This window comes from Triturus cristatus, chromosome 2_1, assembly GCF_964204655.1.
Source record: "Triturus cristatus chromosome 2_1, aTriCri1.1, whole genome shotgun sequence".
NCBI classification, from domain to species: domain Eukaryota; kingdom Metazoa; phylum Chordata; class Amphibia; order Caudata; family Salamandridae; genus Triturus; species Triturus cristatus.
Window position 1 is genome coordinate 493,810,927 of NC_140581.1, and position 24,213 is coordinate 493,835,139.

The 24,213-nt window shown below is 46.5% G+C and overlaps 1 protein-coding gene and 1 pseudogene across 1 annotated transcript in view; one reads left to right on the top strand and one right to left on the bottom strand.

The window, feature by feature from the left end:
• The window catches only part of TNPO1 (transportin 1), a 1,554,860-nt gene that overhangs the window by 1,180,610 nt on the left and 350,037 nt on the right, over positions 1-24,213 (bottom strand). The window contains exon 5 of the mRNA XM_085632345.1: positions 11,052-11,185. Coding sequence (XP_085488471.1) covers positions 11,052-11,185 — 134 coding nt within the window. The remainder of the gene's footprint in view (positions 1-11,051; positions 11,186-24,213) is intronic.
• Positions 18,344-18,498, top strand: LOC146865533 (U2 spliceosomal RNA; annotated as a pseudogene).

The following is a 24,213-nucleotide window of genomic DNA, read 5'->3' on the forward strand; positions in this document are numbered from 1 at the left end:
TGTCCGACTTCAAGGAAGTGATCCATCATCTTTGTGGTGTTTCGTTTACAACGGATGTTGCTCCTATGTTCGCAAATCCGGAGTCTGATTTTGCGACTAGTCATGCTGATGTACCGGAGACCGCAAGGGCAAGTGATTAAGTAAATAACATTGCAGGAGTTGCAGTTAGTATGTTTTCTGATCTGCCAGGTACTTCCTTGTTCCAGGTCCAGTGTTTTTGTGGGTTTGGTGTGGTGGTACACGCAACAGTTTCCACACAGATGGCCAGTCACATTAGGGAGTGCCCTTGCATTTAGCACTGTGTTTTCAGGGTTAGTATGGAGTTGTGGGCGAGTTGCCACTAGACCGTCTTTCAGGCTTCTTGCTCTTTTGTATGAAAACATTCTTTTTTCCCCAGTTGTTTTCCTGTTGTCAGTATCCTCCAGTTTTTTTGTATGATCCATGATACTTTGTAAGTTTGGAATTATAAGTGGTCACGCATGTTAATGGTATAGCGGACTGTGCGCGTTGCGTTTGTTACAGTAAACCTTCACGAGTTTGATTTCTAGCACGATTTTGTGCTGTATTGATGACTCTGTCATGTAATCTCTTTCTTTGAGTTTGGTTGTCAATGATTATGCTCGGTCCTTGTAATCTTTTATGTCGCTGCAATTTCTACGCAATTTGAGGTATTGCCCAAAGGGTAAATTTTCTCGGAGGCCTGGGGTGGAAACTGTTCGGGTCGCATCCATTGATATATATATAAGGAAAGCGTGTAACGTATCTTCGAGGCCTTCCCACATCAGAAAGACATTGTTGATGTACCTCTTGTAGAATTTGATGTTGGCTGAAAAAGGCATCCAGGAGTTGAGGAGATGTGTTTTTTCAAAGTTGAAAACATACAATCCCGCTGCACTAGGGGCGAATGAACTTCCCATAGATGTGTCGTATGATTGCAAAAATAGATCACGTTCAAACTAAAAAAAATTGTCCTTGAGTGCCAGTTCTGCGCATTGGAGCACGAAAGACTTCAGAGTGTTGTAACCCCAAGCTGTTGTATCCAGTGATAGTTTGAGCACTTTTAGTATGTCGTCTTGGGGGAGGCTTGTGTACAAGCTCTCTATGTCCAGGCTAACCAAGAAGGAGGTGTCTGATTCAAAAATGAGAGTTTGTAACTGTCCTAGTACGTCTTTTGTGTCTTTCAAATAAGTAGATGTTGCCTGTACAATTGGTTTTAAGAAAGAAAAAAAAAAATCACAAAAACATGAGAGGTTCTAGCAATGAGCCAAAGCCTGAGACTATCGGGCGTCCTGGTGGGGGGTGTTGATTTTTATATATCTTCGGGATGATTTAGAAGTACGGGATCTTGACTGCGCTTGTGGTCAAGAACTGGGCCTCATGTTTGCAGATTTTGCCCCTTGATTCTGCATCCTCTACTAGGACTTTTATTCTGGCTCTAAAACTTTCACTAGGGTCTTGCTCCAACCGTCTAATTCTTTGTGTCGCAGAGTAGTCGTTTGCACTCTGCTCGGTAATCATCCCTATTTTGTAGTACTATTCCACCCAATTTGTCTGCCGGTTTGATGATGATTTTGTCATTGGAGCTTTGCACTGCTTGTGTTTTTGAAGTGTGGTTCTTCATTTGTTTTTTCTATTTCATTGAAAACTGCTTGATCATAAGCGGTAAGTTCTACCTGTATTGTGTTTGGAGGAGGGATGAACGTGGATTTTAGCCTTAGCTTGGTATCCCCTTGTCCTTCTCTTACATCTTCTGTTGTTTGGTTTTGGAAGAATGCTTTTAGTTTGCGGAAAAATTCTGCAAGCTCGCAATTTAGTTTAAATTTGTCGAGTCTTGCCATGGGCACAAAGCCTTGACCTTTATTCAGCAGATTCTCCGTTTCTGTCAAGGTGTGGGATGAGAGGTTAGTTACTAGGTTCTGAGGGAGCTGGGTCCTGCTTGCTGTTCCTTGGTTTTGCTGCGTGTGTTGGCTCTTTGGTTCTGCTCTTCTTCCCAGCGTACCGGTCTTCGTCTCCTGCAGCGTTCGCTCCTGCCATTTCCTAAAAAACAGAAACCTAGGGTTGGCGTTCATATAAGGCAGTTGTGGCTGGGTGAAAGGTGGATTCTATCCGTACATCATGTGTAGATTAGCTTGAGGATATGGACCTGGGAAGTGAATCTGGCCTCTCTGGGGCAACTGGGGCCAAGGTTGTTGCCAGTTCCCAGTGTGTCCTCTTCCTCGTTGTTTATTGCAGTAGCTTCCTCCGCTGGACCAGCTATTCACTGATGAATCATCATCAGAATATCCTCATGACATGTCTTGTTGGTTTATACTCTGCGTCTGCATAAGGGTAGGCTTTCGCATATGAGAACTTTGAGGTCCTTTTGAAACGTATGTATTTTGGATTGGGTTAATTCTTCCTTGTACTCAGCCATCTCTTTATTGACTTCATCCAGCCTCTTTTTAAACAAGGTGAGGGATGTCTTGAAATGGTTTTCCGTGGCTTGTATGTCAATCAAAATTGCATCAGATAATCTTTTCGCTGTTTGAATGATTAAGATGATCCAGTCCCTGGTACAATGCCTGGCTATGTGTGCCCAGTCATTTCTGAATGCTGCATCATCCAGAAAGATGCAGGGCATTTGTAACAATCAATCCCTTTGGGGCAGTGTTGTTCCTTAGGTATTCGGTGAGGATCACACCATGTAAGATGGTTCTAATACGGTTCTCTCTCTTTTTGGTAAGATTCTCCCAGTCTGCACTTTGGGCTATGGTTTGTGCAACATTCAGATCAGCCATTAGTGGAGGGGCTGAGAGGATGGTGTTAACGTCTCTCTGTGAAAGTGAGTCCAGGTTTCTCTGCCATTTTACTGCTATGTGACAATAGATGCTCAAAATTGTAAGAAAAAATGGCTCACAGCTGTGTGTTGTCAAATATCAAAATATCAAAGAGCGAGGAAGGAAAAAGGGTACGTTCTTTTCCCCTGTTTAGGAATAGTTTAGAACAACGTGGACGAACCCATTAATGAATTCTCAAACCAGGATTCCTCAGTACTGTGCACTGGAATGCAAGGAACCGAATAGGTTTGTAAGAAGAACCCTCACCCACCAACCTACTTAGTGGCATGCTTCACCATTGGGTTCCCATCTGGGCTTCTGAATGCAACCCCGCTAGGATGACCATAGTATACATCCCCCCTAGGCTCAGAGCCCAAGTCTAGTGTGGCTGAAGGCCTTTGCCATATTGGTTTTGCCATAAAACAAACAGGACTTGCTGCTAAGGGAGTTTAGCCAAGGCATGCAAATCTTAACTCCATTGGTCAACAAAGAACTAGGAGTGGCCTAGGTACCTCCCTTCTCAGGAGCTACGCGCCTACAGGTCCCAATCACCTTCAAGGTAAGTCTGACTACTATTGCAAAAATATTTTTTTTAAAATAAAGGGATAGAAACAACTAGAGAGAAGACGGACTCTCAGAAGACCTGCATTTACCCAGATTTCATGGTGCCGATGACAAAGACGATGACTAGGAACCAGTTTAGATAGGTAAAAGCAGATCAGCATGAATAAAATATGAAATACGCCGAGTGATCATACTAGCCGATATCTCACATTTGCACTGATCCAGCATATGCATCCACTTAGTACAAAAAGGAGAAGCTTGAGCTTGGAGTGGTCACAGGATTAACAGCCTTGGCAGAAAATGTTCTCATGCGGAAAAAAAAAAATCAATTGTTATTTAACTTTATACTATGCCATTATTGGCTCTTTTGCTGTGTGGTTTGAATAAACAATGTACAATTCAGCATGAGTAACGTGTCAGAATTGCACATTACAAGTAGGTGCACTTTTACTTGGGAGAAGGGTAGCCTGAAAAGCCAGTGTTCTGGCCGACTATTTAACTGGACTTCGAGACGCTACCACAAAAACCTGAAATACCATAATCAGAAGTGGCCTTGCCAAGAACAATGGCTTCCCTGCCTAGCAGGGGGACTATGAGCAAACATGCTAATCAAAATAGATGCTTGGAAATTGATACCAGAAACTCGGTCTGCTGCATAAAAAAAGGTTTACCATACACCTGGAGAAAGGATATAAGAGGGCCTGATCATAAGCGGGAGGGGAAAGCGGGAGTGTCCTGCTTGGTACTTAAACAAAAACATTCCTCAAGGTAATGAAAGTCGTCATTTGAGACACTACTGAGGATTTTCCATGAAAAAAGCACACCACCCACAAACAGGGCAAAAATTACTTCACTTGTGTTCTCAAGAGGAGAATATTTCCCACTTGACAGACTTAGGAAAACAAGGGGAAAAAATAATCCAAGAAAATAACAGCACGTGTGCCAACCGTCACTGAGACTGCAGCCCTCACAGGCCTTAGTAACTAGACCCACAGTCCTTTTACATAAAACTTACTTCAATCTTTTTTTCAAATTAACCTGCATGCTATTTGGGCAAGATGACTCAAGAAGCTAGACAGTCAACTTTGAGCTGTCGGTCACACGTTTGAATCATGACAAAGTCAGCTCAGCATTCCGTCACTCCAATGTCATTAAAACGAGTACCCTAAATTGGAGTACAGGAACATCCATTGTTTACATCACTTAAAAACAAATGCGGCAATAAGTGCTATATGTAATAACATGTTCTTACAGATTCCTCTAGCTTCTTTTACCACCACAGAAACAGTTGGCTTAGTAGGAGGACCTATTCAGTATTTACCTGGTTATTGAAATTAGATAATAATCTTAGTTTAATTTTACTATGAATGTTTTTTTTATTCTAACCGCCAAAAGTAATTTCGCTTGTCTGCTACTGGAAGTGTAGACTTGAAGTCATTGCTGCTGCCTTTGAATGTACGACTGGCGCCTTACTTCGGGTAGGAGTCCTGCGCTCGTTCAGAGGCCTGTACCCCACCCATCCACAATTTGCAAGGTCAGTAAAATGACACCAAAGATAACCATTCAGGATTGCATACTTCAAGTCTGCAGTTTGCGGATTGATCAAATGTGTTAAGTAGCCGCTTGCAGCTTTCCCTGAAGCAAATTGTGCAAAGGCTATCCTACAAATCATTGAATAATACAAATTTCAAAAGAAAAATAGGACTGTACACTTAAAATTTTATTACAAGACCAGAGGCTAACATTAAGCATATTTCTTTTAATGTAACTCCAAGCAGCCACTTGAAAGCATTACATCACAAAGTGAAAAGTTCAAAAACAGAACATTAAGAACATACAATAGTCATGAGCACAGAAAAGTCTGCCTCTTTTAAAAGCGGCTCCAAGCAGATAAGTTCAACCTTTTTATTACTTGTTCTTATTGATTATTTTACTCCTGTTAACCTTGTTTTGCTAATAATTATCCTCTAATTCCCCTTTAAAGTACTTCTCCTGGGAATAACCCCACTCCCTTACTCACTACTCTTCTACCGATCTCCAATTTACAGAGATCTTTCACCCCTTCTTCCTTTCTATCTCCCTAAAGCAACAATCAGCGGAGCTCATCCCTCCTTTCTTTATAGAAACACCAGAGCTAAACCCTCCCTTCTTTTTTCTGTACCCCGCCGTTTGTCCATTTGTTTTAAACTTGGAGTTCGGTTCTGGTTTTTTTAATCACAATCTCACTGGGACCTACCCGATCCATGGCGGGACTGACGCGTGACTGAGGGAGAGAGAGACATTCCCCACGGTTATCGATGCCTCTCTCCCCTCACGATGAGACGCTATGCCTGGCTCCGGCTCCTGCTCCCATTCTGTTACCGAAGCCATTAGAGGAGTGTACCTTGGCAACGGGAGAGTTACATCCTCCCGTTGCCAAGGGCTATTTTTTTCTGCCTTTTACTAGGCCTTCCGACCTCTGCAAACACGATCGCTCTCGAGCCCTCATATCACCATGGCAACGGACAGCAGCTGATCGCTCGAGCCCTTAGAGCGTCAGTTGCTCTGTTTTGAAGTGATCAGCTGCTGGCAAACTCAATTTATACGCGAGTACTCTTTACTTACAAAAAAAAAAAAAGGGGGAGATATTTTGCAGGTCGCTATATTTAATTATTAAGGAATAAGCTTAATCAGCAGAACCAAGGGCTTATCTGTTCCCTTAAATTTTCGGTGGTGGCTCTATTTAATTGATTTAACTAAAGAGCCTATCCTGATTTTGATGGTCCTTCTACTTAAGTTAACTCGACCTAAAGATTCAGTACTGTATTGCCTTCTTAATTTAAAACATAAATCTGTTTCTAAGCCATTTTAACTATTAAGTACAAATGTCTGATATTGATTCAGATGACGCAGTTGCTCCCTTCCCTAATATGGATAACAAGGCTTTCAAGAAAATTATTCATAGAGAAATGAGATCCTGTATGTTAGAAACCTTAAACCAAGTGATGGCATCCAAAAGATACTGAGGAGGATGACACTACAGAAAGCCAAAACCTGCAATTCATCTACGATCTTACTGAAAATATGGGGAAAAGACTAAAGAAAAGCAAAAAGATTGAATACGCAACACCTAGGAGCATGATGGGAGGTCCTAGCACATCAACCAATACAGGATATCTCAGCACCTCAACTATTAATGGAAGTTCTCTCACCTCAAACTCTTTGGGTGCACTTAGCGGTACAAACTATACGGGTGTCCTTAGCAGCACGAACTATCAAGGTGCTCACTATGACTTTACTGATAATGAAATACAAGATGATGAAACTACTAACATCTTTGATGAATATGTCCTTGATATAGATTAAGACGATCACGAATTCAATAGCCAAACTACTGAGGACAAACTTCCGTCCTCTTCAAAGGACAATGTTTTTAATCCTCTGGGTGAAGAAATGTTCTCACCCTACACCATTAGACATTCGAGAAGTTCAGAATGGTGGCCACAAGATCACGCAGCCCAATTTATTAAAAAATGGCTTAGGAACCTTCTTGAAAAATATACCTGTAACATTCTCAGAGCTGAATGTTCAAGACCCTCTATTCAAGATAAAATTTGTCAAACCTCCAATCTTGATCCTGAACTAATTTAATTTCTTTTAAACTCGGGAGAGACCCAAGGAAGGGGATGGAAAGATCCCTTAAGGCTTGTCAAGATTGCCTTCTCAACGTTCTGGGCCCTTTCGTCAGGATTATTGATACGGCTGAAGAAATCCATATTAATGGCACACCCCTCGATACGGAACTAATCAAGGGATGGAGCCAAAGAGCAATGATCCTTCTGGGAAATGCTAACGCCAGCCTCAACGCTGAAAGAAGAAGGGTAGTCCTTATAAAAATAAACCCCAAATTGAGCGATGTGGCAGACAAAGAACCTTCCCAAAACCCTAAAGGTTTACTCTTCGGTGAAGATTTGATCAAGTCCCTCGGCAAATATGTGTCAACCTTCACGGCACTGGACAAAGCATAACACAATATGAGACGCGTTTTCATCCCAAACCTTTTTGGTCAGGCCGGAAGAAGGGGCCTCTCTTCCGGCCGCTTCAATCCAAGACCCTATTCGAGGTTCAGAGGTTTCGGAAGAGGTTACCAACCTTCCCCAATTCTACCCGCAGAGAGGGAGAGGTTCTCGCAACAGCGGGTTCAGATCACGTGGATTCTCCAACAACGTTCAGAGTGAGTACCATACCCCCTCTTCTTTCTTCTTCCCCTCAAATGGTGGGAGGCAGACTCAAATTATTCTATCAGAACTGGAGATTAATCACTCAAGACCCATGGGTATTAAATATTGTCAAAGGTTTCATGATAGATTTCGTGGAAACTCCTACACAAACATCTTACCCGAAAGATATCCCACTCACAAGAGATCAACAAATCGTAGAGGAGGAAATAACCTCAATGCTTCAGAAAGGGGCAATAATAGAAGTACCTTTGGAATTGATGAGATTTGTAAGTTCCGCGTTCAAAAAAAGGGCAAGGGATGGAGACCCGTTATAAACCTCAGGGAACTAAACAAATATCTTGTTTACAGGCACTTTAAGATGGAGGGCATCTACCTCCTGAGGGATTTGGTATAGGAGGGAGACTGGTTAGTCAAACTAGATTTAAAGGATGCACACTTTACCATCCTGATGGCCAAAATTCATCAACTCTTCCTTCAGTTTATCTGTTCCAAATTCAAGCCCTCCCTTTCAGACTATCGTCTGTTCCCTGGTGTTTCACCAAAGTCATGAGGACTATTGCATCACTCCTAAAAGAAAGAGGTTTTCGACTAATTATATACCTAGACATCCTCATAATGTCCCAACACCACACACAATTCAAGATCTGAAGACAGTTATGGATCTGATAGAAAGCTTAGGGTTCATTATAAACAAAGCCAAATCAATACTGTCTACCTTCAGAACCCTGGAATTCTTAGGTTTCACCGTAGATACAACAAAATGTCTCCTTTTACTTTCCTCAAAGAAAATAACCAAAATCTGAAAGGAAATAAGACTTGTTCTGAAACAAGAAAGCCTAACTCTGAGGGAATTAGCCAGGCTCCTAGGCCTCCTCCCTTCATCTATTCAAGCCATCTTCCCAGGTCCTCTGAATTACCGAGCTCTTCAAAGGGTAAAAGCGAGAGCTCTAAGATCTGGCCTTTGGTACGGAGATCGAATATCCCTAGGTCAGGATGCCATATCAGAACTGACTTGGTGGCTAGAGAATTTAGATGCCTGGAATGGCAAAGCCATATTTGGGTCAACACCAGAAATTATCCTGGAATCAGATGCGAGCCTTCATGGCTGGGGAGCCTGTCTTCTTAATCAGAACACGGGCGGTGTCTGGTCTCAAGAAGAGTGTTCTCATCACAAAGTACCTAGAACTGACTGCTGGTCTACAGGCACTGATGAGCTTCAAACATTCACTCCAAGGGAGATCAGTCCTTCTGAAGATGGACAGTAGGTCTACAGTAGCTTATATAAATCATTTAGGGGGGTCAAAATCAGCAGATCTCTCGAATTTAGCAAATAAACTTTGGATATTTTGTCTGGAGCACAAGATCGCCCTAAGAGCAGAATACTTCCCAGGGAAAATAAACACTTCTGCAGATTGGAACGCGAGATCTCTTTTAGATCTCAGAGATTGGAAACTCGGCATATCCGCCTTCAAGACACTGAACAAAATATGGGGCCCCTTAGAAATAGATCTATTTGCGAGCAGACTAACCTTCCAATTAGAGAAATACTTCAGCTGGACCCGGGTGCTCTTGCAGTAAACGCCTTTCTCCACTGCTGGTATACGCATTTCCTCCTTTTGCCATGATTCAGAGAGTTCTACAGAAAGTGAGACAAGACCAACGCTCCCTAGTTCTAATAACTCCCTTTTGGCCATCTCAGGCTTGGTTCCCCACTAATCTGGAATTAGCTTGCAACATTCCCTTTTTAATTCTAGCCGAGGCGGAACTCCTAACAGACGTAGATGGAAGAGATCATCCCCTAGCACAGGCTAGGAATTTGCCCTTCTTGCCTGGAAAGTGTCAGGAAATCCATGAACTCTTTGGACTTTCGTCAACAGCTGCAACTCTCCTCGGAGAGTCTTGGGCCCCGGCACACACTATAGGTATAACAACATTTGGAGAAAATGGGTACGTTTGTACCTGGAGAGGAACCTGGATTCCGTGGAGGCTCCTATCGTCCTTATAGTAAACTTCCTTGTAGAACAGTTTGAAAAGTGTCTCAGTTATATAACAATTAATTGTTATAGATCGGCTATGTCTGCAGGTCATGCTGTAGTCAACGGTAAAACGGTAGGTAAGAACGTCATAATTTGTAGAGTCTTAAAAAGTATCAGACTAAGGAGACCCCCTAAACCCAAATAAGAGTCGCTATGGGACGTAAAACTAATCTTAGACCTTTTCACAAATTGGCCGGTTAATACACATTTAGACAGGAAAAGTCTATCCATTAAACTTGCAACCCTGCTGCGTTTAATATCTTGCCGAAGGGTTTCTGATGTCAAAGCTCTTGAAATCACAAATAGATCTTATAATATGTTTGGAGTTAAATTTGAGATAACTAGAAGAGCTAAAACTATGTCAGATTCAATTTTTTATCTACGTTTTGACTTATGCAAAAAACTTTGTGTTGTAGATTGCATGACAGAGTACGATTGCAGAATGAATGGTCTTCATGCTCATGGTGTGAATCAATTACTTATATCCTTTGTTAAACACCTTTCAAAGCTATAACTTCTGCTTCTATTGCTAGATGGGTTAAATCTGCTATGAATTTAGCTGGCATTGAGTTAAAGAAATTCCAAGTACATTCCCTTATAGGTGCTATGGCCAGTAAATCTTTCTGGTCTGGAGGTAAGTCAGAGTAAATTCTCACAGCAGACTGGTCTAATGCAAACACTTTTGCACAACACTACTGCAAACCAATTGAACATAGGTCTGATGTAGTCTTACAAAGCTACCAACGTGCATAAGGATAGCCTCCGGTCTTGTAATGAAACTGTGATTCTCCTATTACCAAGACTAGAGAATCTGGATTTCATTAAAGACACGGAGGCTAACATTATACCACCCATCCCTTCCTATGGATGGTTAAGTTTTACCTTGCTTTTTAATTGTAAATCTTTCATATTTAAATGTCTTTAAATGATTCTTAAGTAGCATTATAATGTATAGTGTTGTATTGCTTATCTTTTTACATTTTTCTCCTCCCTTTCCATTGAAGTACTTGTATCTCTCTTCTTTTCAGGAAACCCTTCATAATTACCAGAAGTTTGACCCTTGTCATTCGTTTTCAACTGGTTTTAAAAAAGAAGAGTAAAGAAGAATACATTTTTGAACTATTTCCTACTTCACTACATTTAAATGAGGCAGACTTCTGTGCTCAGGACTATTGTATGTTCTTAATGTCCTGTTCAGGAACTTTTCACTTTGGGATGTAATGCTTTCAAGTGGCTGCTTGGAGTTACATTAAAATAAATATGCATAATGTTAGCCTCCATATCTTGATTCTCTAGTCATGGTATTGCAATTGTTATGCAAAGTGAAAGCACCTTAACTCGTCACTCAAGCTGTTATGGGTCCTACCTGAAAATGGAATGCAATTTAAAATCTTTTCATCTAAGTACTGATTTACCTTATTTTTGGACTGCTGTGTTTGAAGAACTGTAAAAACTTTGGAATCATGACATTAAGAGGTCTATCCAACACGTCGCTGTCCAGAATTTCAGCAGAATCTTCGCATATCTTCTGAAGGGCTCCAAAAGCTCCCTGCGAAATCCATACAGGTTAAGTTAAAAATATTATATAATGATTGCATGCAAATATTAAAATGTAAAACGTAAAGGTGAAAGCAAGTATGCTTTCCTAACACTTCAGGAAACTGCAACAGTAAAGAAAAACAAAGCACTGGCCAGGCCAAAGTGCCAGACATTGGTTATCAGCCATTTTACTTTTCAATGCGTATTTTTGTTTTGTAACGGTTTTTGCAAAACTATGTTGGGCAAGCTGACGGGCCTTCTTGAAACTTTAAAGAAAAAAAAATGCTAAGAAAGAACATTTTATTTTGTCTCAAAGAACAAGTTACTTACCCTCGGTAACAATGTATCTGTAAGAGACATACATTGGTTATAGATTCCTTACCTTAGAATTACCCCCCCCAGGAGTCAGACTAGATCCGGAGAAATGTTTTTGTAGCAGTACCCCTGCGCTTCGGTAGGTTGCGTCGGTCAACTGCTTGTTCGTCGTTGTGGTCACCGGGATGACGTTGCGGTGTCAACTTAGACGCCGCCATTGCACGCTGGCGTCAGTTCTAACACGACTTTCCACGCAAGAAGCGCAGAGCCATGCAAGACACTGACCACTGGTGCACAAAACTAGGGCCCTGGAAGGGAGTCCCTATCCCTAGAAGTCAGTTGGCAGAACTGGGAGGATGGGTGGAGAAGTAAGGAATCTATAACTAATGTATGTCTCTTACATCGTTACCTAAGATAAATACCTTGTTCATCTGAAAGACCATTAGTTATAGATTCCTTACCTTAGAATAGATACCCCAGCAATACCAACCCCGGAGGTGGGTCTGCAAACTAAGTTCACACCAGGAAGTCCTGGAGAACAGAACGGCCGAAAAAGCAGTCTCTCCGGATTTGGCTGTCCAGGCAGTAATGCTTACTAAATGTGAAGGGATGCCCACGTGGCTGCCTGGCAGATGTCAAACAACGGAACTCCACGTCTCAAAGCAGTAGTAGCTGCCGTCGCCCTGGTAGAGTGGCTGCGCAGTCCTACTAGAGGTTCCTTTTTAGCTAAAGAATAACAGATCTTAATGCATAGGACGACCCATCGAGAAATGGTACGTTTGTGCACTGCCCGACCTTTCTTGGCGCCCACATAACCCACAAAGAGTTGATCGTCCACCCACCCAGAAGTCTTTAGTGCGGTCACTGTAGAAAGACTACCACGTTTTGGGTCCAGACGGTGGAAAAAGGTAACCACTTTGGGCAGAAAAGAGGGCCTAGTACGGAGGACTACTTTGTCTGGATGGACAGCAAGAAAGGGAGCTCTGGAAGATAAGGCTGAAGCTCACTCACCATGCGAGCAGAGGTGATGGCAAGCAAGAAAGCAGTATTCAAAGTAGGGAGACCAATAGGACAAGTATGTAGTTGCTCGAAGAGAGCACACAAGATAAGTGAGGACAAGATACAAGTCCCACTGGCGCATTACGAAAGGAGAAGGATGAAAGAGATGAGTAATGCCCTTCAGAAATCTTTTAACAATAGGGGACTTGATAAGAGTAGGCTGATCAAGAAGGCGAAGAAAGGCCGAAATTAGCCTATAAGAGTGCCCAGAGAAGACCCCAGCTGGGCCAAAGAAAGAATGAAGGAGGAGGAGGACAAATGAAGAGGAGGACCTATGAAAGAGGGGCAGAAAGGGGATCCACAGCTTTTGCTGTTCACCGGATTTTTTCCATCTAAGGACGTACACCGTTTTAGTGAAGGGACGCCTGGCTGCCAATATGACATTACAGGCTTTGGGAGGAAGGTAGAATGCTGTCAACTGTTGCCCCTCAATCTCCACGCAAGGAGGTGGAGACTGGACAGAATCAGATGGAGAACCATCCCCTGCTGCTGCGACAGAAGCAACTCCCGAAGAGGCAGTCTGATCGGAGGATCGATGGCCATGCTCAAGAGTTGAAGTACCAGACTCTTTGTGCCCAGTCCGGAGCCACAAGAATTACTTGGGCCTGGTTGCGCTTGATCATCTCCAGCACTCTGGGTAGAAGTGGTACAGGCGGAAAGGCGTACAGGAGGCCGCAATTCCACTCACGACAAAAGGCATAGCAGAGCAAGTGCCACCTTGGAAACTCCAACGCGCAGAACTGCTGACATTGCGCATTCTCTTCGGTGGCTTATAGATTTAACCAAGGCTCTCCGCACGCTGAAAGAGACCTTGCACCACCTCCGAATGAAGACGCCATTCGTGATCCATCATGCACCGGCGGCTGAGTTAGTCCGCCCTGGCGTTGAGGGAACCTACTAGGTGTTGAACCACCAGAGATATGCCCTGATGTGGCAGCCACCTCCAAAGGCAAACAGCCTCTTGACATAGGGGCCATTACCCCACCCTGCCCTGATTGTTGCAGTACCACATGGCAGTGGTGGTGTCCGTGAACACCTGCACTACTCTCCCTTTGACAGAGGGAAGGAATGCCTTCAGTGCAAAACGAATCACCCGGAGCTCTAGGAGGTTGACGTGGAGCCTGGACTCTGCCAGAGACCAGAGGCCTCTGATCTCTGCCTCCCCCATGTGGCCGCCCCATCCCAGAAGTGACGCATCTGTCACTACTGTAAACTCTGGTTGGGAAAGGGATCTGCCGCTGACCCAATCCTGGCCCCTGAGCCACCACTGCAATTGGTGTGCAGTCCCCTCAGATCTGGACAACATCGGAAAGATTGCCCTAAAGCTGTGCCCATTGAACTACAGGTTCCACTGCAGAGCCTGCATATGCCCTCTGGCATGATCAACCAGCAGGATGCAGGAGGCCATGAGGCCCAGCAGCCTCAGGGTCATTCTGACCGAAATCTGGGATAGAGGCTGAAACATCGGTATCATAGCCTGACTATCCCAGACTCGCTGCTTGGGAGGGTAGACCTGAAACTGTGCGGTGTCCCGAAGCGCTCCGATGAAAAGGAACTTCTGAGAGGGAGTCATGTGCGACTTCAGCACGTTGATAGTGAACCCCAGTAAATGCAGGTCGACACCCGTCGTCTGGAGGTGGGAGAAAACAGCCTGAGGCGAGCCCCCCGTCAACAGCCACTCATCGAGATAGGGGAAGACTGGAACCCCCTATCTGCGCAGATGGGGTGCGACCACCCCCATCACTTTTGTGAACACCCATGGGGCGCTGGTAAGGTCAAAGGGGAGCACGGTAAACTGAAAATGCTCGTGGCCTACAGTTAACCGTAGGTAACTACGGTGGGCAGACAAGACTGGATGCGAAAGTAAGCGTCCTGCAAGTCCAACACTGCCATCCAGTCTGCAGGGTCGAGGCCAGACAAGACCTGAGCCAAGGTTAACATCTTGAGCTTCTACTTCCAGAGAAAGCAGTTGACGTCACTGAGGTCCAAGACAGGACGCAGGCCTTTGTCCTTCTTGGGTACCAAGAAGTAGTGAGAGTAGCAACCACGACCTACTTCTGGCACACGGATGCATTCAATAGCTCCCTTGGCCAAGAGAGCCATAACTTCCAGGCGGGGAAGGGCCAAATGATCCTCCCACATACGATGGAGTGTTGGTGGCATGGAGGGAGGGGTAGTCTTGAAGAGGAGGGAGTAGCCTTTTCGACTATCTGCAAAAACCCACCCGTCCGACATGATGTGCCAGTGGGGGAGATGATGGCAGATCCTGCCGCCCACTGGCAACCAGTGGCCCTGAAAGGTCGGACTAGGAAGGCTTGGAGGCTGCTGCAGAGGGGGCATTGGTGGAAGGCCAGCCTGCTAGCCCCCAGACCCATAACGCTGGGTCCCCCGGCCACGCAGAGTCTGGGTAGCTTAGGCGGCCCTGTGGCTCTGGGTGAAACGTGGTGGGGCACCCCTTCCGTAGCCACAAAAGGGGCAAAAGGCAGACTGCATGGGGCGAAAAGTGGCTGCGAGGCCCAAGGATCTGGCTGTGGCCCTCGAGTCCTTGAAATGCTTGAGCTCACTGTCCGCCTTGTCACCAAAAAGGCGACGGCCATCAAAGGACATGTCCAAAAGGGTAGATTGGACATCCCCAGAAAAGCCTGACGTTCTCAGCCAGGCGTAGTGCCTAGGGGCTACCGACATGGAAACAGTTCTACCCAGCGAGTCAGCGGTATCAAGCCCACACCGGATGGTGAACTTTGCTGCGTCTCAACCCTCGGCAACAGCGCGGGTGAGCACGGCCAGGGCCTCCACCGGGCTGTGGCAGCACTTGCGTGACCGTATCCCACACCATGTGGGTATAATGGCCCAAGAAACATGCAGTGTTCATGACCGCAGTCCTAAGCGGGCGGAAGAAAACATCTTCTCCCCAAGACGGTCCAGCTTCTTGGATTCCCTATCTGGGGGAGCAGTAGGAAATGTGCCTTTTGAGGATGAGGCTTGAACCACCAAAATCTCAGGGGTAGGGTATTGGGAGAGGAAAAGTGGGTCGCCAGGTGATGGCATCGGGCAATCATCCTGTCCACAGGAGCCCCTCTGCTGGGCTTGGACCAAGTGCCCAGAAGGATGTCGGTGAGGGCTTCATTAAAAGGCAGAAGGGGTTCTGAAGAGGCTGGTGCTGGCCGCAGCACCTCAGTAAGGAGGTTAGTACTGACAGCCACAGTAGGAAGCTCGAGGCCCCAGGCCTCCGCTGCCCTCAGTAACACTACAGCGTAGGAAGCTTCCTTCCTCCGTAACCACGGTAGGAGGGGGGGGGGGGGGGGGAGCATACGAAGGTCTGGGGAGGTATCCAGACCACTGGCATCACAACTCCTCTCCAGTCCGGTTCCTTGAGTTGATCTGCTAGACGGTCAACAGACCCCTCCCAGTCCTCCTCTGGCTGCCATTCAGGGCAGTAAGGAACACAAGGAATGAACAGTAGGACAAAAGTACCCTCTGGCGCCAGTACCAACGTCGGTCGACGTCGGTCCGGAGTCGTGTCCACATCGGGAGTGAGGCTGGGGTCGACGCCGGATGGGGGCACAACCAGGATCAGAGCGGGGAAAGTACCGTGAGGTCGACCAGCACCTATCCGGATCCAGGCCTGGATCCATGGAGGCACTGCAACGCCGGAGACGCTGGCATTGAAGGCCCAGGGACCCCCGCCGAATCCACAGGGCCCGACGGCGCGCCGGAAAGTCAGGCTGCCAAAGATGCTGTGAAGCGCTTCGTAAAACGCTCGAAGCTGGACAGGGGACGCTTTGGCTCTGGGAAAGGGAGGTTAGGAGCCGTCCCTGCGGGCTCCGCGGAAGGAGTCGGAAAGCGACAATGCTCCAGGACCCGCGTCGATGGACGTCATCCAGGACGATGCTTCTTCGCCTTCTTCTTGTGCTTTGACTTACCCGAGGAGTACGAAGACTTCGATGACGAGTGGTGATGGCTCTGCAACAGATCCCGCTACTTTACCCTCGACCGGGACCTCAAGCGGCGCAGAGCAGACTGCTGGGCCTCCAAAAGCTTCCAGGAATGCGGCCACAAAGACTTCGGGTTCAGGGCCCGGCAGTCGGAACACGACTTTAGGTCGTGGTCGTGCTCCAGGCACCAAAGACACGAGGTGCGGATCGGTGACAGGCATCAACTTGTGACAGGAGTCACAAGGCTTGAAACCGGGCCGTTGGCTGGACATCCCTTGTGCACCAGGAGAAGTAAAACTGCAAAAGACATCGACAAAAAGTCAAAAAAGGTTAGTCAAAAAAGGACTAAAGGGCACGCTCTCTCAGGATCTGCGCGAAAAAAGAACTGACGTCAGCGCCCAGGGACGGCATCCAAGTAGATACCACGCCATCCCGGCGACCACGACAAAGAACGCAGTGTCGACCTACGGCACCTACCGACGCGCAAGGGTACTGCTATGAAAAAGTTTCCTTAGATCCAGTCTAACGCCTGGGGGTAATTCTAAGGTAAGGAATCTATAACTAATGCTCTTTCACATAAGCACATTGCATAGTAGTCCCTGGCTCTGACAGGAACTACTTTGTGAGTGGATGTGCTCCTTGTGAAAAAGCAGCATGCAGTTACTGCCAGTGATGTTGGACAATGACCAAAGTGGGCTGATCCACTGCCCATGCTGTAAACTCTAGCGGTCGAACAAAAACTATAAATAACACGATAATAGATCAGTGGATAAACAGGGCTAATGAAAGCTCCTGTAACTATATAATACACATTTTAAGTGAAATCAAAAGGTCTTGGTTAACACCAGACCATAACTTCATTCAAAGATACAGGTGTTTTAGAGGACCGATACACATATTTTACAGCAATTTTTCATTTTGTGCATTCAGAACCTGTTGCCATTGCTTTTCAAGGACAAAGTCAAACGTTTAATTGAAGTACATAAATTTGCAGTAAAGAGTTTCCTTTCGGTAGCGCCGCTATTTGCTGCATTCTGACAAGGCCCGACGGCGACTCCTGCTGTAACTCATCACGGATTGCACAGCGGGGGGGGGGGGAGGGTGAGATGGGTGATTGTGGAATGGAGCCATATGAGGCCCAAGGCTGACGCTGTGCTCAATTTGAACTGGTGGTTGTCACAGGCACTCAGTTTTGGGGAACGGCACTTATTTTTAGGCGGCAGACATTAACTAAGAGTAAGAGACAGAAAAGAGACACTAAGGGGAAGCAAGGGAGACGGAAAAAACGTCAAGAAGGGAACAAGCATTTGCAATGCAATAGGTCTCGCATTACTGATCGCTTGAGGTATTGGCATTGCAAATAATATTGCAACGCCAATAGCACACACTTTCAGGAATGCGAGACCTAGTGCATTGCAAATGTCTGCGTAGTGAGCCAGGAACCAGCATTGTATGTCTCAGTGCAGTACCGCAAGCTGCTCCTAGAGCTCCCTAGTGAGCAAGGAACAAATACTGCTCGTCTAGGTGCAGTACCGCAAGCTGCTCCTAGAGGTCCCTAGTGGCCTAAACGTTTGGTCACATATGGTACTGCACCCTGCAGAAGATATGGTAAATCCACCCTACCCATAATGCATTGCATGCAAGACAGTACCACAAGTACATTCAAATAGCTATGTCCGTATATATGAAATGTGGCAAAATAATTATTATATTAATTCCGGATTAGGTTGCACTTCAGCTGAAGAAGGGAAATTTAGAGAAAGTCTAATATAAATGTGAGATGTGGCAGGTGCAGTACCGCAAGCTGCTACTACAGGTCCCTAGTGAGCAAGGCACCAGCACTGCTTGTCTAGGTGCAGCACGCTTCTCTGCCTTTTGGCTAAGATCAAGTGTAGCATCTGTTCTTATCAGTTTGAAAGGGCAATTTTTGTGCAATTAAAATTAGATTTTTACAGTAATATGACTTGTGCTTTAAGGCGAATACATTTGCTTTAGGCAAATGTATGCAAATTTCGAGATGGCCTGACTAGCTTTTAATTAAGCAGGAGTCTATTTGAGCAATAGGAGCACAAGAAAGGACTCCCAAGGACCTATGGTCAGCGTTAGAGCACCAGAAACGTTACGTTCCCAAATATCTCACTTTCCTGACGTTTGGGTAGACAAATGCTGGAGGATTAAAACCCTTCCTAACACCGTTCACAGACCTGTACAGAATAGCACTCAGACCTCTGGTGAGGGGAGTCATGCTTGTGTGTTAACACATATAACCATTGCCTTATCTCTACGGCGCGAATGGACAGTATTTATTGCACTGCAGACGATTGTGGTCTGCTGGGCGACACCCCAGGTACCCAGGCGGCGGACCCCAGGGGACAACGGTAACCTGGCAGTAACCCAGTAATTACCGTTAAGCCCCAAATCCACCAAATGGCAGAGGAAATGGACACAGGAGGCCCAGTGACCACTCAAGAAGGCATCCCCACACCGGACGCCCTGAAAGCCACCCCCCACCCCTCTGGGAAGGGCGGTGGAGAGGCAAGTAAGGCTTCACCTGCAGAGCCAAGTACCAGCGCGGAGAAGGCTGGTCTACAGAATTACTCACGGCCTAATGCAAGTGTACCAGAAACTCCCACTGCTGCCAAACCAGGGAGCAAGGAGATGGGCGAGGAGGGGACCAGGCAAGGGACGGCCCCTGAACTCTTCAATGGGTACAATCTCACCCAAAGACACGCCCAGGTTATGCGGTGGGAATTAAACAAGAAGGGCACCAAGCTAAACGGAGACCTGTCTTCAGCAAGGTTGTCAAGACAGCTAGGATCCCAGGGCAAGATTTGCTGAGCTGCCGGGCCTCAGCATCAGGTTGGATCTTTCTTCTCAGTTTTGTCACACAGATCCTCTACAGGAAGTACTGGGAGTTCTTCCAGGTGAATACTGGGGAGGAACCCTACGTGAATTCGCCATCTCAGCAGGATGGCAACCGATGGAGAAGAGGATCATGGTTGTGATGACCAACCGCCCCATCCCAGGCAAGGACATCGCGTCACTCCTCCAACGGTATGGGACCATAAAGACGGAACCCACCGAGGTCAGAGACAGCAAAGGAATCTAGAATATGACCTGGCAAGCGATTTTCAGCCTCCAAAAGAACCCAGCATCGAGGGATGACCTGGGACAAACGCCAGCGAGCTTCAACCTAGAAGCCGATAAGGGAAGGATCAAATACCAAGGACAACCCTCCAAATGCCGAAGTGCCAGGCCGTGGGACACAGGGGAAAGGAATGCCCAGAGAAGTTCTGCAGGATCTGCAAACAGATCGGACACGAAGCAGGCTCATGCAGCGGGATCAAGAAGTGCATCTTCTGCAGAGGAGAGGGTCACACCGACTACCGATGCCCCAAGTCTGATCTGCCAAAATCCTAAGCAGCGGGAGCAACAGGGATCCCAGCCTGGAGACAATCCAGACCAACGGTATTCCCAGCAGACAAAGCCAAGTTGAATGCCCTGCTGCAGGATGCCAAGCTACGAACTGCCAAAACAACAGAAGCCTCCAGGAAGGCGGAACAGAAAGGCCAGGCCTGAAGGCCCCAACACCCCCAAGACCAGGCCCAAAGATCACAGAGGACCCCAAGGCAGGACCAGCCACAGCGGAGAAACCAACGCCACTGACTGGGATGGCACAGGCCAAAGAAGTCCATCATACCGAGGGAGCCCCAGAGGAAGGAGCACCACAAGCACCCCCGCCAAAGGAAGCCCCAAAGGACACAGTCCCTGCGCCAGAACCAGAGGCACAGGAGATGGGGAAGACGACCGAATACTCTGCAACGGTAAAGGGAAAGAAGAAGAAAACAAGCATTTGCAATGCAATAGGTCTCGCATTTGCGAGAGTTTAAGCTATTAGCATTGTAAATGACAATGCCTTTTATCTATGTAAATAAAAGGCAATGACATTTACAATGCTAATAGTTCAAACTTGCGTATGTGAAAGCAGACAAGTCCTAGGGCTGATCTCCAGAGCCCACAAAGTACATACACATATAAGTATATAAGTATATACTAAAGTATATACAAGAGGTCTCAAATGCTCAACCTATAAACAAGCAGTAGCGATTCAAGAACTCAAGAATGACACCTCGGTAGTAATCAAACAAGCGGATAAAGGAGGAGCAGTAGTTGTTCAGTTTAAAGACCAATATTAGGACGAAGTGAAGAGACATATTGATAACAAGAACTGGTACTGTTCCATCGCGAATGATCCCACAAGAGAAGTCCAAGAAGAGATATTTAAAATGCTCTAGGATGGATTCGATGAAGATATTCTGGGCCTTAAAGAATTTGAGAACTTGAAAAATCGAACCCAAGGACTCCAGTGATATACTTTCTGGCCAAACGTCATCAAGATGCCACAGTAGCATGATAAATACACAAAGGCTTCCACACAATACCTCCCGATTGAAGAAACCGGTTTGAGGGTACCCATATTCAAATGTACTTTTTATGACCTACACTCTAACCATGGTTTACAATGGGACTAAAAATCGAATGTGGGCAAACCATTCCATCAACTAATACCACCACTTTGTAAATATGTGTAATAAGTGTAATGTTAAAACAACTGTACAGTGCTCTGTTTGGTACTGTTCAACCTACATGTGCCTACATGTGCCTCATCAATGATTTTTCACCTGGCTTTAACTGAACCACACCATATAGTTCTTATGCATAGCACCTCGATTTGTCTGTGCAGGGATTCGCTGCTCCTAGGTACATAATATACAATCAAATTAACCTAGAGGTCTTTCTCTTTTTCACACAAACCTTCTCCCCCTCCTGTACTCCCCACCCCACCCCACTGCAGCTGGTGTATAAACCCGGAAGCGATCTTACTAGGATCATCATAATCAGTGAACAATAGGTAACTCATAGATCACTGCAGGCGCTCAACCATGTTGAGCAAAGTCATGCTGATGGAACGTTGCAACCTTTAGCTTACACACTTTTCGTACCATATGTTCAACTTACCAACATTCTGCAAGCTTTACTTGCCTCTTTTTTAAATGAAACAAACATAATACAAGGCTAGGGTAGGTTTAAATAAGTTCACCAACCCCATCCGTGACCGATTAAAGCGCTTGGTGAGTTGCCCCCTCCAGGATTTTAAGATGTAAACCTGCAGGTGAAACAGACCTACTTTGCAGTCGCGTCACATAAGTATTAAATAAAATGCCCAGAGTGTCTCAGTACTGAAATTCCAAGCATACACTGCACGTTAGAACGGGATGTTTTGTGAGAGCTTTGTGGGTGTGTCCGTTGTGGGGTACCAGTGCGTTCAGCAAATCGGGAGGAAGTTGCACTGTAAGAGCTCCGTGGAGGTCTCAGCAGCGGTAAAACGCATCACAAAAGCCCTTTTCAGTACAACTCTGAATACTTAGACGCTTTTGCATCAAGTGTTTTTCGAAGCAATGACAGCGAGCAGTGTGTACTGCATGCATCAAAAATTTAACAATAGCAAACACTGAGCAGACCCTCGTTCTGCCTGCTGCACAAGTACTCTCTGTGACCCTCGTGCTGATCCCCAACCATTCTCTTGTTACGAGTTCTGTGGCCCCTCGGGTATATTCCGCTGGTTAGTATAGCAATAAAAACAAGTCTAATTTGGCGCCGTTGTGCCCTTTAGGTAAAGGAACGCCTCATTTTTCCGATGTCGCACAATGATCCCACTTCATCTTGTGGAGAGCCCCTTCGAGCGGAGGTTTAAGTTTGGCGGCAACCTCCCAAGGAACAATGGCTACCGCCACACACGTAAAAGGTGAATGGTATATGGATCAGAAGGTCGAAACTCTTAGCCGCCGAAGAGTCCAACGAAGGCGGCAGAGGCACAAACAAAAACAAACAAAAAAATCAGTGGTGCACGTGCACCACAGAGGAGCGGGAATCAAAACCAGTGGTGCGCGCGCACCACAGAGGAGCGGGGGGAGGGAGAGCAGCAGCGAGGTGAAGGCGCGCTGTTGCGCGTGCTGGCCACCATCAAGAATTAACGTTTCCAAGGCGGGACACCGCCTTTGCCCAATCGCGTGACTTTTTAAAAAAAAATTTTTAAAGCATGCGCAAGCCAATGGCAGACGGGGAAAGCAAACCCACACGCACGAGCGTGTGGGTAGCTTTCTAAACCCAGTACAAGAGGTCTCGCGCTGCGCGAGCAGTGCTACGCACTGCAACGCAGGCGCGAGACCTAAAGAAGAAGAAAAAGAAGAAGGGGAAACAACCCGAAGTGAAGCTGGAAGGCAGCAGCGAGGACAAAGACTTGCTTCAAGAGACATGGAAACAGGTACGATCCCAGGCGCTGCGCCAGAAGACCGCAAAAGAGAGGGAGGAGGCAGAGGAACAGAGATGGTCCAACGCCCAGGCCCAGCAGGCAACCCACCATTAAACACCAAAGCCTGGACCCAAGCCAGAGAAGATGGAGGAAGAAACAGCACCGGACACAAACCTCCAGCGGGCAAGCACGAAGAGAACACTGGCGAGGAAAGGACACTTCCTGGCTAACATAAAGTTGACCAAGGAAGCACAGAGGAAGAGGACGACGACGTCATCATCGTGGAAATCGAGGAAGACGACCAAAACAAGACTGAGGACGAGGAAGAAGACCAGGAGGAGCTCCAAGAACTGCATCAGCCGCTCACCATGATTGGAACCACAGAAGAGACAGCACAGTGGATCCCGGACGTGGGAGAAGAGGTGTTCATCGGGATCACTGAAAACAGCACAGGAGAGGGAGAGCAGGACCAGCAGGTGGCTCAGCACCCCAAGTAGAGCACCCCAGGGCCGTTAACCCCAGTAGATTTCAAACTGGACACTGACTGCTAGCACGGAGACAATGGCTGTATCATTGTTCACCCTAAACATCAGAAGTGTGAAGCATCCGGTTAGGCGGGTCAGCACATTGCGCTTCCTGGCCGCTCAGAACCAAGATATTTACTTTCTGCAGGAATGCGGGATTCTGTACGCCCAGTCATACAGCCAGCTCAAACGGCAGTGGACGCATGGGCTAGCCATTCCGATCAAGGGCAGGCATTTCACAGTGGACAAGGTCACCAAGCAGGTCAACGGCACAGTGCTGGTCGTGGGCCGGTGAGCTAGTTAGGCTCATCAACATGCATGTCCAACCCCCCCACCACTCCCCCGGAAGAGTGGGGGACTCAAGGTGTTTGGGCTGCTCCAGATATAACTTGTGACCTCCAGGACCATCCTGATGGGTGGTGATTTCAACTGCATAGAAGAGTTGGCGGGACGCACTGGGTCAGACTCTGTATGGATGGACGTGACTTCCAGGCTGTTGGTGGAGATGGTTATGTGAGGCGTCTCTCCAGGATGTCATTGGGAGCATGGGGCCAAACGCCAGGAATTTTTCCTGGAGTAAGCCAGACGGATCGGTGCATTCATGGATCAACTTCCTATTCACCTCCCCTATGGTAAAGCCTGGGTGAAGCTCCATGGTCACCGTCCACTTCTATGACCACAGAGCAGTCAGTTTCGAGGGGTACCTTGCAGGGAAGTTACCCGCGGGCCCAGGATCGTGGAAAACCAACCGCTCGTTGCTGGAAAACGAGGAGTTAATGGCGAACCTCAGAGTCATGTATGCAGAGGAGAGACATGAAGGACCTCTTTCACTCTGCCACAGAGTAGTGGAAACGGCTGAAGGATAGGTTCCACAGCTTTTTCCAGGATGCAA